This window comes from Schistocerca americana, chromosome 3 (assembly GCF_021461395.2).
Source record: "Schistocerca americana isolate TAMUIC-IGC-003095 chromosome 3, iqSchAmer2.1, whole genome shotgun sequence".
Taxonomy (NCBI): Eukaryota; Metazoa; Arthropoda; class Insecta; order Orthoptera; family Acrididae; genus Schistocerca; species Schistocerca americana.
Window position 1 is genome coordinate 525,319,595 of NC_060121.1, and position 12,825 is coordinate 525,332,419.

Genomic DNA, 12,825 nt, shown 5'->3' on the forward strand with positions numbered 1-12,825 from the left:
CTATTGCTTGGAGTGGGGTGGTCAATGGGATGGGATGGTAATAGACATCGTCCCGAACGAGCAACATGACCCCACCATGAGCTGGGATACCGTCCACAGGGGCGAGGTCATACCGCTCCGAGGTATAGTGGGAAAAGGCAATACGGTCAGTCGGGCGCAACTTGGTTTCCTGGAGACCAAGGACGAGCGGACAGTGCAGGCGGAGGAGCAGTTGTAATTCCTCCCGATTAGATCGAATACCTCTTATGTTCCAATGAAACAACGCCATTGCTAGTCAAAAGGTTGGGGGAACGAGACGGGGAAGAGCTGGTCACCTCGATGGCCGCGGAGGGCCAGGTTGCGAGGCAACAACGCTACAACTGACGGCAGGCGGATCCGGTTCCATCGACTCGTCGCCAGCTGCGGCCGCTGTCCCTGATTGTGTAGGAGGGGCCGCATCATTTGCCGACAAAAGGCCGGCGGAACGCCTGGCAGCAGAGCGTCCCGGCGAAACTGAGGACGGCCGGGAGCAGCGACTCACGGATGAAGCGTCAGATGAAACGCGCCGGGGTGGAGAGGGGGATAGAGATTTCTTCTTGGAGGCCTTCTTGGAAGGCCGAGGAGGCACAGGGATGGTGGGCTGGACCCGAAGAAGGTCCTCACGCGCGGGGTCCGTTTTGGAACGCCGGTACTCGGAAGCTGGGGTCCGGAACGTTTCCCCGATGGACGCCTGAGAAGAGGAGCGCTTCTCAGGTGGCGTGGGGGGGAGGAGGAGGAGGAAGGGTGGCCCCTGGGGCAGGGGGGGTGGGGGCCGCGGGGGAGGAGGAGTTGGAAGGGAGGGATTTGGGAGGCGGAGGCAGAGCCCCCTGACGGGCAGAGGAGGCGGAGGGGGGACAGGATAGAGGTGAGGATACAGCGGAAGGAGTGGACACAACTGAGGCAAACGAAGTGGCCAGTGACACGGGATGAAGGCGGTCATACTTCTTCCTGGCCTCAGAATAAGAGAGCCGATCCAAAGTTTTGATTTCTTGTATCTTTTTCTCCTTCTGATAGGCGGGGCAGTCTGGGGACCTAGGCGAGTGGACGCCAGGACAATTAGGGCACCGAGGTGGTGGGGTGCAAGTATGTTCCTCACGAAGAGGACGTCCACAGTCGCCACAAAGGGGCTCAGCCTCACACCGGGACGACATGTGCCCAAAGCGCAAACACCTAAAACAGCGCATAGGAGGCGGGACGTAAGGTCGCACGTCGCACCGGTAGCACATCACCTTTACCTTCTCCGGGAGAACGTCCCCCTCGAAGGCAAGGATAAAGGCCACGGTGTCGATGCGACGGTCTTTGGGGCCGCGCTGGACTCGCCGGACGAAATGCACGCCGCGGCGCTCCAGGTTGGCCCTGAGCTCCTCATCAGATTGTAGCAGGAGGTCACGATGAAAAATAACCCCCTGCGTCCTATTTAGTGCCAGATGTGGGACAATGGAGACTGGGATGTCCCCTAGGCAGTCGCACGCCTGGAGTGCCGCCGATTGTGTGGCAGAGGTGGTCTTGATAAGAACGGACCCCGATCGCATCTTGCTGAGAGCCTCGATTTCCCCGAAGATGTCCTCAATGTGTTGAACAAACAACATGGGCTTGGAGGTGGCGAACGTCCCCCCCATCTGTTCGAGAACAGACCAAATAGCGGGGGAAGTACTTCGCCCCTAGCCGGCGGGCCTGTCCCTCCTCCCATGGAGTGGCCAAGGGGGAAAGGGCAGGAGAACCAGAACTAGAAACGGTACCTTTTCTTTTGGAAGACTCGGCCGCAGAGCGACCTGATACGTGTTGACGTTTCATGTGCGAAACGTCCGCCCCGATACCACCCACTCCGACCAGGGGCTCTCCCCACGGGCGCCACCCAGCCGCAGCAAGGGCCACCTGGCAGGATGACCATTGCCGGGAGTCCTGATGCCCCAAGGAGACGGGCATCTACTCCTTGACCAACGTGGGGAGGGTGCAGCTCAGGTATCGGCAGTACGATCCCTGTGTTGTCAGGGGGCTACAACCTAGAGGGCACATGACGACCCCACCACAACGGACTGGCTACCGTGCTGGATTTCTGGTGCCATGGAAAGTCCATCATGATCGCTGGTGAAGATGGAGATGCACTATGGGCGTAACTTGGACAACCCATCAGGCGTTTAGGCCCAATTTGAGGAATAATGGGTATGGTGACAACGCCGGTGCAATGCTGAGTGCCAAGGTCTTAGTGCACTTAGGACCAGTGGTACACCATGTAAGGTGTCCTTCCCCAAAAGGCTCGTACTTCTGTAGAATTTTGAAAAATGGAGGTCAAACCCCAAGGGGGACCATCACATTAAGGCCAAAACATTTGAGACTCCTTTTAGTCGCCTCTTACGACAGGCAGGAATACCTCGGGCCTATTCTTACCCCCGAACCCGCAGGGGGGAAGAAGAAGGCAATGAGAAGGCAAGGAGAAGAAGGCAATGAGAAGGCAAGGAGAGGAAGACAAGGAAACAGTAAGGAAGACAGTGAGGTGGAAAAGGGCAAAGAAAGGAACCAACCAAAGGAAGGAAGAAACGAGAAGGGAAAAAGCAAAATGACCGCAAATAGAGGTCGTGGAACCGTCCGTCTCCGGACGCAGGCGCTAACGACCCCCTTGAGGGGGTGGGACTCCTTTTAGTCGCCTCTTACGACAGGCAGGAATACCTCGGGCCTATTCTAATCCCCGGACCCGCAGGGGGGGGGGGCCCAATTGATGGTTGTGCATGGATGTCAAAAATGTTCGAAGTGGCATAGAGAGTTTGCAGCTGGTTGGACTGAAATTCACGATGGACAAAGGAGCAGGAGACCGTCAATTTCTGAGGAGACAGTGTTGCAGGTTGAGCAAAGTATGCGTGACGATTGGCGGATCAGCCTGGATGATCTCTGCACGTTGGTTCCTCAGGTTTCCCGAAGCACCACTCACAGAATTTTAAGGGAAACATTGAACTACCGGAAGGTGTGCGCAAGATGGGTGCCACGCGCATTACTTCACCACCTCGCAGGCGAACAGGACAACTTTCTAGACTCAATTGTCATGGGTGATGAAACCTGGGCATACCACTTTACACCTGAGACCAAGCAACAATCACACCAGTGGCAGCATCCTTCTTCGCCAAAGTCGCGGAAATTCAAACAAACACAGTCTGCCGGTAAAGTCATGAGAACCGATTTTTGGGATCGGAAAGAGGTATTGTTGGTCGACTTAATGCCCACTGGGACCACAAATAACACTGACAGGTACCGTGAGACACTGAAGAAACTCAAACGGGCAATTCAGAACCGGAGAAGAGGAATGTTACGCAAGGGCATGCACATTCTCCATGACAATGCTCGCCCACACATCGCTCGGCAAACCGTCGCTCTCCTGCAACAGTTTCAGTGGAACATAATCACCCACCCACCCACCCACCCTACAGTCCTAACTTGGCGCCCAGTGACTATCACATGTTCCCTAGGTTAAAAGAACATTTGGCTGGAAAGCGATTCAGCTCCGACGACGAGGTGAAAGAAGAGGTTCATAACTTCCTGAACAGCATGGTGGTGATCTGGTATTACATGAGCATACAAAAACTGCAGTAGTGTCACAGGGTGTATACGTGGACAAGGAAAAAAAATTCCCAGATTTTTCCCGGATCTCCCAGTTGAAGATACACTTTCTCCCGGGTGAAAATACACTTTTTCCGTGTTAAGTGACAGTATACTTTCCCTCAGAACTGTAAAACGTATGAATCATTTGAATGGTTATAGTTCTATACAGCGGCTTAGGATTTCCCAGTACTTTAGAAAACAAAACTCACAGGAAAAAAAAAGAACACGTTTTGGAAAGTTCTTTGATGTGCAGCAACATGTACTCTGCAAATTTTCATGTTACGAAAGTATAAATTCGCATTCCACCAAACACTGCTTGTTACTCTCCGATGCACTGAAATCGAGATTGCGATGTGCTTTTGTAAGCCAGTCATAGCTCATGTCACGTGATCTCGCCAGCCGATGACAGCGGATATTCAGAGCATAGGACACGCGATGTAGTCAGCCAATAGCAACATCATTGTTAAGTAGCGCGAACACACAAATAGGTAAAGTTAATGTAAATAGTGCTGCTGCAAGAAAAAAGCTTTCAGATATGGTATTGGTCTTTACGATTTGTAAGCCACAAGAGAAGCTAAGCTTCCACATATAATGTTGATCTTTTTTTGGACGTTTTACACTTTAAGATACATCACACAAATGTGCCAGTAAAACGTTTAATGCAGTCATTAATCTCTGATCTTCAGGGCTGGAAATTTTCCCAAATGGATTGTCATTAAAGAGTTGACTTTTAAACGAGTGTCAAACGCTCTGCGATTTAAGAAATTCATCGTACATTCTTGCACATAGTTCATCTTGCGTAAAAGGAAATTTATTTTGAAAATAACGCTTTTCAAACCACAATTTGCAATATTTTCCTGCGATCTGTTAGAAATAGATTTGTTCCAGCAGATAAGAGGTGTCACTGCGCTTGCGCAGCTGCGATGACGTAGGAAGCCCATATGTGTGAAACATTAAAAGATCTTACATTATGTCATAAAAGAAACAAGACATCAGAGGATACTCCAAGAGCGTTGGAATTTCGTGAACCATACTGCAACGAATAATTCGCCTTGCAGTGTACATTCGTATGTCCAGATTGCCAACGAAGTAGGCCTCGACCCGATATTAAGCTCTTCAGTGTGGCGTTCGTGATGTCAGTTTTCTTGGAGTACGAGTACTGTATTATCTCATGTTGAGTTCTTTATTATGGCACAATGCTATATGTACTAGAAGATGAAAACGTGCATTTGAAATGCAGCGAGCAGTTTAAACTAGCCAATAGTGTGGTAAACACTTCATGTCAAATAAATTGGCTGTCTCAGTGGAAAAATAGATCAAAAGCCGGATTTCTGCAGCAAAGTGACAAAAGTAACTTAATTATTCTGCAAGGTGATTAATGCTTGACTGCCAGAAAGGTGGAAATAAAATCTGAAACTAATAACACATTTTACCTTTCCGTAATTACGTGAATGTATTTTAATTCACTTGATAGCTCCCAGCCACAGAAATCACTGTTTTCATTTGATGTGAGAGCAGTAAACAAATAGCAAACAGCAAAATAACTAAATGTAAACAAGGATCACGTGGAGACTAGCCCCCCCGCACTACAACTTACGACACTCTTACTCCTCTGCATATCACCCCCTGATCTACGATATTTCAAACCGAGGCAATAGTAGACCCGTTTAGTTATCCAGCGATTATTCTCTGGTTAGACATTCGTACAACACGTTTTCCGCACTACTCCCACAATATAACCTCGCAGCTGCTAGTCGGGGACTATACAACTCGCCCTTTCTAGGGTAGCGATCTGACCAAAATTTTCTTTCAAAATTTCATTTTCTTGGATACACCGAGAAGATAATACGTAATCTTTCTTATCAGTTATTCCTGTTCGTCACTTATTTCCACTCTCATAGTCTGAATCTATGGACTTCGCTAGTAATTTAAACAACACTGGTCATTCGCATACCCAATCAATCACATAAACAAACAGCAGTTGGCATTCACCCGTTTGGCTTTATTCCACTGAACTCATATAGCCCTGCCCCCTTTTGTCTGCTGGAAAGTTTATTTCTAGATGTGACGAGGATTCCCCTGGCAGAGACATCACATACACTATGCATGCATTCAAAAATCAATTTATGACTCATTCAGAAATCAACTTAGAATGTGTTCAAAAATTCTCAAAAACCAATAGGGATGTGCTTCAAAATCATTTGAACAATCGATAGACCAACGTGCGCTAGATGCTAGGTGCTTTGTGACAAGGTTTTCTTCCTTAAGAATATGAGTTTGCCCCCGCCCCCCACGAAATTTCTGCCCGGTTCATATACCATGGTTTGCTGCTTACACAGCCAGCAGCAACATTTCTGTAGACAGAAGCGGGAGAAGGTACAACTAATACGCGACTCAACTGCGCATGCACAAGAGCCCACCCGTAACTGCTTAAATGGATCTAATGTAAACAGTTGTGACGTCACGAACATCGAAGGTAATTTTGTGTTACAATGCATTACAAAGTCTTTTACACATTTTTCTGTTGGCAGACACTTGTATGAGCTCTGCGTGTTTTTTTTTTTTTTTTAATATGGTGCATTTCCTTTGCAATTTTAGTTTTATTCTCTCGTTCATGTAATGTTGTTGCAGTATTATTCTGCAGTGGCAGGATACAGTTACATCCTTTGTTAGAGTATCGGTTCTTACCAGTCAAAATGACAAAAAATTAACTGAAAACTAAAGCAATGAAAAATTCAGGGAATTCTAAAAAATTCCCGGGTTTTTCCCGGTTTTCTCCCGGATGAAAAAATTCCCGGGTCTTTCCCGGATCTCCCAGGTCGTATACACCCTGTGTCAACAAAAATGCATCAACAGAAAAGGTGATCATGTCGAAAAATAGCTAAATGTTCAGGCTGTAATCTGATGTAAACCATTGTAGAAATAAACAGGTCTTTGTACTTACAAAAAAATGGGAGACCTTACTTTTGGGGTTACCCTCGTGTGTGAAAAATTCATCCTGGAATTTTGGCCACATTGTATATACAAACAGAAAGACGGGAGTAAATTGAATGATAATGTATTAAGTACACATACTGCTTCGCCACGCTCTCTGCTTACTACTCGTTTGTCCTCCATATCACTCTTATTACCCAGAATCATTTTCTCCACGTCTTCATTCGCATGCTGAAATAGCAAGGAAAAAAATTAATCAGATATCAATAGGTACAAGAGTATTTCCTTCTCTCACAAATTTTATGATGTATAATTAGCCAAAGAGTACTGTGTGTATGCATTTAAGAGTGAATGTGTAAAATTTGCACCAACCTAAAAGTAATTTAATGGTAATGAGAAAAAAAAATTACAGTTATTACACTGCTTTTAAAATGCAATTGCCAAAATCTGTTTAGAAAAGATCTATGACAGAAAGAAAACAATTGTGTCTCAGGTAACATACAATTAACTCTCATTTTTACATAAGTAACCACTAAATAGTTAAAAGAATAAATTCAAAGCACAAGGAAACATGGAATTTTTAGTAATGTCAAACCACTCATTATATCAGCTGTATTGTCATTAATACTATCAAATGAATTCATGTTGGTGGAAGTCAAATTTCTCTAATTGTTGCACAATTAAAGCCTATATAGATTTATTCATAATGAATAATTCTGTCACAGTCACTCACTTCATCAATATTTCGAAGCCACTTCACTATATTCTCAAAACTCTTCTCATTTGTTATATCATAAACTAGCATTATTCCCATTGCACCTCGATAATATGATGTCGTTATGGTGTGGAATCTCTCCTGCCCTGCTGTGTCCCTAAAAAGGGGGGGAAAAAAATCAAAAGTAAATAAATAATGACTACAAAAAACTGCAGGTATTTACTAAGTTCTGTCACTTACCATATCTGCAATTTGATCTTTTTTCCTCTCAGCTCAACAGTCTTAATTTTGAAGTCAATACCTAGAATAAAAACAATTGAAAATTGTTCATAAGTAGAATAAACAGCGTGGTTGTGACATCCCGCAAACCCTGCACCACTTCCCAAATTCATTTACATTAATTTAAATCTGGCTTGCTCAGGAGGTTCTAGGTGAGCACGAGGACTTGCTGGTCACCTGGGAAGTGCTCATGGTAAAAGAGGATTTTTTTAGACCTACAATGTAAGTGGGAGATACATGATAAGTTAAAAAAAAAAGGGGAGGAGGGGGTCTTTTAGGCTTGCATAAAAATTTTCCTCCAGATAAATTTTCACTATTCTACACATTTTCAGCTACACTTATGACAGTGTTTGGACCGACATACTTGCGCGAATGAGGAGTATGAAATCTACTCACAGACTTCAAAATACAAGCTTATCTCTGAATTAATAGTACTCAGAAAGACACTGATGTTTTAGTGAAATGCAAAATAAGTAGCATTTATTGACGTCCATTTAAGATGTGAATTAAATAGTCACAAAATACAAACTGATGTCAATTTAAACTTCGACCACAACTTTCATCATAAGACTGCACCAGTCATAAGAAGTATCATTTAAAAGAAATTCAAGTTTCATTTCATTGTCATTCCTCATCAATGCAACACACTCAGAAAATAGAAGTGCTGCAAAAGACATTAATTAGCCACCAGACCCTGATACAGTTCCACAGAACTAATCTTAGCGGCCACAGAACGGACATGCTGGCACCAATTTCTGGTGGGGAGCTACTTCTTTCTGATACCTCCCTCCATTCCCCTCCCATTCTCATTCTCACCATTGTAAGTTGCTGTGAGCCGGTTGGTTACTCACTGTTGTGGCGCGAGCTCGAGCCAGCTCACACAGGCAGATCAATGAACAGGCCTGCTTTAATTTGCAACTAAAGAAAGGAGTTTTTCCAACTGTAAAAATTCTTAAGGCATCTAACTGCGTAAAAGTTAGTTTTATGTACTGTTACGCCCTTCTGCAGCCATATGTAAAGTATTTTTCCAAACATATACTGCCTTCTTTCGAAGGCCATAAGCTCAAGTCACAAAATGTTGCTGTGAAATGGTACTTTGCTTCAAACTAGATGATTTTATTTGGCTGGTTATTTAAAACGAGGTGGTCATTGGCTAGTTACATGTTTTCCAAACAGAGTGCTGTGTGATATTTTTCAACAACTGAACTACTGTAAATGGCTTCTTTGCAGCTCTAGAATATTAATTTAGGAGTAAATCCTAGCTATTTAGTTTGCTTCTTCAATTTTTGGGTGATTTCTTTAGTAAGAACAAGAAAAGGAAAGGGGAACCACACCTAAAAAGAAAGTGAATGGAACGAACAAAAAATGGGGAAAACATACACCACAAGGATAAGTAGAAGAAGGTATTAAAACCATAGAGCAGATGGTCTGGGCTGGCTGATCACAATAATAAAAAGAGGATGAGCCGGCCACTCTGCAACACATTAAAATGTCCACCTCAAAAAAGACAAGGGGAGATGAACAATAGTAGGGAAAAAGATGACCACCATAGCACACAAATGCAAAGAAGGTGCGACAGAGATAAAAATGGAGGGAATGTAGCATCCTCTGAGAGAATGCTAAATGCCCACCCTTAGATGGTACAATAAACACCTCCCCCCCTCCTCCTCCCACAAATAAAATGTAAAACTATATCTGCTGCTGAGGCACTGTTGCCCAACACTGAAGGTAGGGTGCTGGAAAGGTTAAAAGTCCGCCGCAGAGTGGCGGAAAGTAGGCAGTCCAGCAGGATGTGGACAACAGTCATACGAGAGCCACAGTGACACCGAGGTGGGTCTTTGCGACAGAGGAAGTAGCTATGTGTTAGCCACATATGGCCAATGCGAAGCCGGCAGAGAAGCACACAGTCCCCACATGGAGGTTTTTCACACATTCACAGACTCCTTAATGGTATGCAGTTCGTTGTGCGTAAATGCCATTCCAATCTCCCAAAGCTGAAAAACCTTGTGGCGTAATAATGATCACAGGTCAGTTACAGGGATGCCCATCTCCAGATGCGGTATCCGTGTAGCCTGTTTGGCCAGCCTGTCGGTAAATTCATTTCCTGGGATTCCGGCATGGTCTGGGATCCACACAAACACCATGGAATGACTGGACCATTCCAGGGCATAGATGGACTCCTGGATGGTCCCTACCAAAGGATGGTGGGGATAGCACTAGTTGATAGCTTGTAGGCTGCTCAAAGAGTCAGTACAGAGAAGAAACAACCTGCCAGCGCATGAACGGATGCGCTGAAGATCATGATAAATGGCTGCCAGCTCTGCAGTGAAAACACTGCAGCCATCTGGCAAGGAGTGCTGTTCAATATGTCTTCCATGAACATACATGAAGCCAACGTGACCATCAGTGTAAAACACTGTCATACTAGTACATGTCAAGAACCGAGAGGAAGTGACAGCGGCGAGCCTCAGGGTTAACAGAGTCCTTAGGACTACGTGAAAGATCCAGGTGAAGCTTCCGCCTAGGTGTGTACCATGGAGGTGTACCTGGATGGACCTGAACTATAGGTGGCAAAGGCAAGGACTCACTTCAGACAGGAGACATCCAATGTGAATTGCAGTCATAAGCCCTGACCTGCGCCTCCAATGTGGGAGATGAGCCGCTGTGGATGTGAAAAGGAGACGGTAATTTGGATGTGCAGGAGAACTACGAATGTGTGGATTTCTCTTGCTGCTCCTTGGGTTTTCCTGGCTGGGAGGACTTCACTGATTCAGTCTCTAGGACTGAGGATGATCGTGAAGCCCAACGACCAGCTGCTTTTGGGTTCTTCAGCCACTGGTAGGTGTTATTTTTCCCACTAGCAGAAACCTGGGAAGGGAGCGACCCAAGGAACCCCCTCCAAGTGAGAGAAGCCGAAGAATAATTGTGCTTCTCTGGCTCAGAGGTGGATACTGATATCTTCAATGGCTGGGGTGGGGGATTGCTCCCGAAGTAGGTGGTGTGGGAGCAACAGGGTTCAAGTGCCCCCGCCCCCCACCCCCACCATCAAGGGGGCAGATGTCTTCTGGTTCTGAGAGGGAACAGGAATGCGAGGAACTGATGGGACGACAACCGTTCTCGTAGCGGCGGCATAAGAGGAGGTCATAGCCACAGGATGTAGGTGCTCAAATTTCCTCTTAGCCTCAGTGTAGGTCAGTTGGCCCAGCGTCGATTATTCCACGATTTTCCTCTCTTTCTGTAAACTCCAGCAGTCTGGTGAGCAAGGTGAATGATGCTCTCTGCAGTTGACACAGATGGGAGACAGGGCATATGGAGTACTGGGATGTGATGGACACCCACAATCTCGACATGTGGTGCTGGAAGTACAGCGGGAAGACACAGGGTCGAACTTCCACACTTAAACCACCACATCAAGGGAGGGATATATGGCTTGGCATCACAGCGGTGTACCATCATCTTGACCTTCTCGGGCAATGTGTCACCCTTGATGATGGTGTGTGACGAGGGCCTCCTGTCAGGTAGACCGCTCGCCTGGTGCAAGTCTTTCAAGTTGATGCCACTTTGGCGACATGCGCGTCGATGAGGATGAAATGATGATGATTAGGACAACACAACAACCAGTCCCTGAGCGGAGAAAATCTCCGACCCAGCCGAGAATCGAACCCGGGCCCTTAGGATTGACAGTCCGTCGCGCTGACCACTCACTTAAAGGCCAAGATGAAGGCACTGGTGGCAACCTGATTATCCCTTGGACCCTGATGGACACACTGACGAAATGAACACCTCGCCACTCTTAAACTGGTTCGCAGCTCGTCGTCAGACTGCAAAAGTAGGTCCTGTGGAATGTAATACTCTGGACCATATTTAAGCTCTTCTGGGGCGTGATGGTAACAGAAACTGGTCACAAGCAAGTAATGCTCGTGACTGGGCAGAGGATTCTGTTTTTATCAAGACTGACCCAGAGCGCATTTTGGACAAGCCCTCCACCTCCCCATACTTGCCCTCCAAATGCTCTTCAAAAAATGGAGGCTACATGGACATGAAAGATTCCCCCATCAATTCTTGTCTATACGAGGTACCGGAGCGAATAAGCTTCGCTGACATCCTTAGCCTGGTGTTCCTCCCAATGTGTGGCCAGGGAGGGGAATGATTTGGGGTCATATTTCTTAGCACTGAAGTTAGCTTTTGCCTGCTAAGAGACTGCTGGCGGCGGACCACCAGCAAGAGATGATGTACTACGCTTCATGGTGTTGTCATCCGATGCCACCCACTCCAACCAGGGGCCCTCCCCACAGGCGCCACACAGTCTCAGCAAGGGCCATCTGGCAGGATGACCACTGCCCGGAGTCCCAATGCCCCAGGGAGATGGGGATCTACTCCATGGCACAAGTGGGGAGTTAACGATGCAGGCATCGGCAGAGTGATCCCTATGTTGTCAGGGTGCTACAACCAACAGGGTACATGGTGGCCCAATCACAATGGACTGGCTACTGTGCTGGATATGAGGTGCAAAGAATTCCATGGTCCTCGTCAGCGCAGAAAACAACACTGCATAGTGGGTGGATGAAAATGCACCCAGGAAGGTTCCCTCGCCCAAGAGATGGAGGATGAGCGGGATTACAATGCCAAGGCAAGAAAGTGGGCAAAAGATCTCTATGCAGGATGGACAAGATGCACCATGTAAGGTGCCCTTTCCCCCTTGGCTCACTCTTCACGATAATTTTGAAAAATGGAGGTTAAACTGTACAGGGGACCATCACATAAATGCCGAAAGGTGCGGGACTCCTTTTAGTCGCCTCTCACAACAGGCAGGAATACCTCAGGCCTATTCTAACCCCCCTGGCCTGCAGGGGGGCACGCTTTTAGAGCGAGAAGTACTTGTTCAGTAGAAGAGATGTGTTCTGCAGCAGTAGCAAAGATGAATAGGTGCTCACAGCTCTTAAGGTATGCACTTCCGAGCCCATGTTTACTACACTTTTTTGTGCCTCCAGGCTTTAGTTTGTCACAGGCTCCTCCCCTTCCTTATCTTCCAAATCCCACAGAAGCTCTCCAACAGTGCTACAAGACTAGCAATTTTGACAGAAAAAATATAGAGGAGGGTTTTCCTTATATCCACTTTGAAGGAAAGGATTGGAGCTTTGAGTCATATTTACAATGAGTGTTTATTATTTCCATGTTGCACAGACATCACTGGATGTGAATTTGGAGGGGCATTAGGTCAGACATCACCCTCCCAGTCGTCGTCAGTTTTCATGACCTGAGCCACTGCTACTCGATCAAGTAACTCC

General features: G+C 46.5%; 1 protein-coding gene across 1 annotated transcript in view; it reads right to left on the reverse strand.

Annotated features, from left to right (window-relative positions):
* Positions 1 to 12,825, reverse strand: part of LOC124605499 (ras-related protein Rab-10) — a 31,208-nt gene that overhangs the window by 4,744 nt on the left and 13,639 nt on the right. Inside the window, exons 2-4 of the mRNA XM_047137227.1 lie at positions 7,499 to 7,559; positions 7,277 to 7,415; positions 6,685 to 6,774 (exon numbers count right to left, since the gene is read on the reverse strand). Of these exons, the coding sequence (XP_046993183.1) occupies positions 6,685 to 6,774; positions 7,277 to 7,415; positions 7,499 to 7,559 (290 nt within the window). The remainder of the gene's footprint in view (positions 1 to 6,684; positions 6,775 to 7,276; positions 7,416 to 7,498; positions 7,560 to 12,825) is intronic.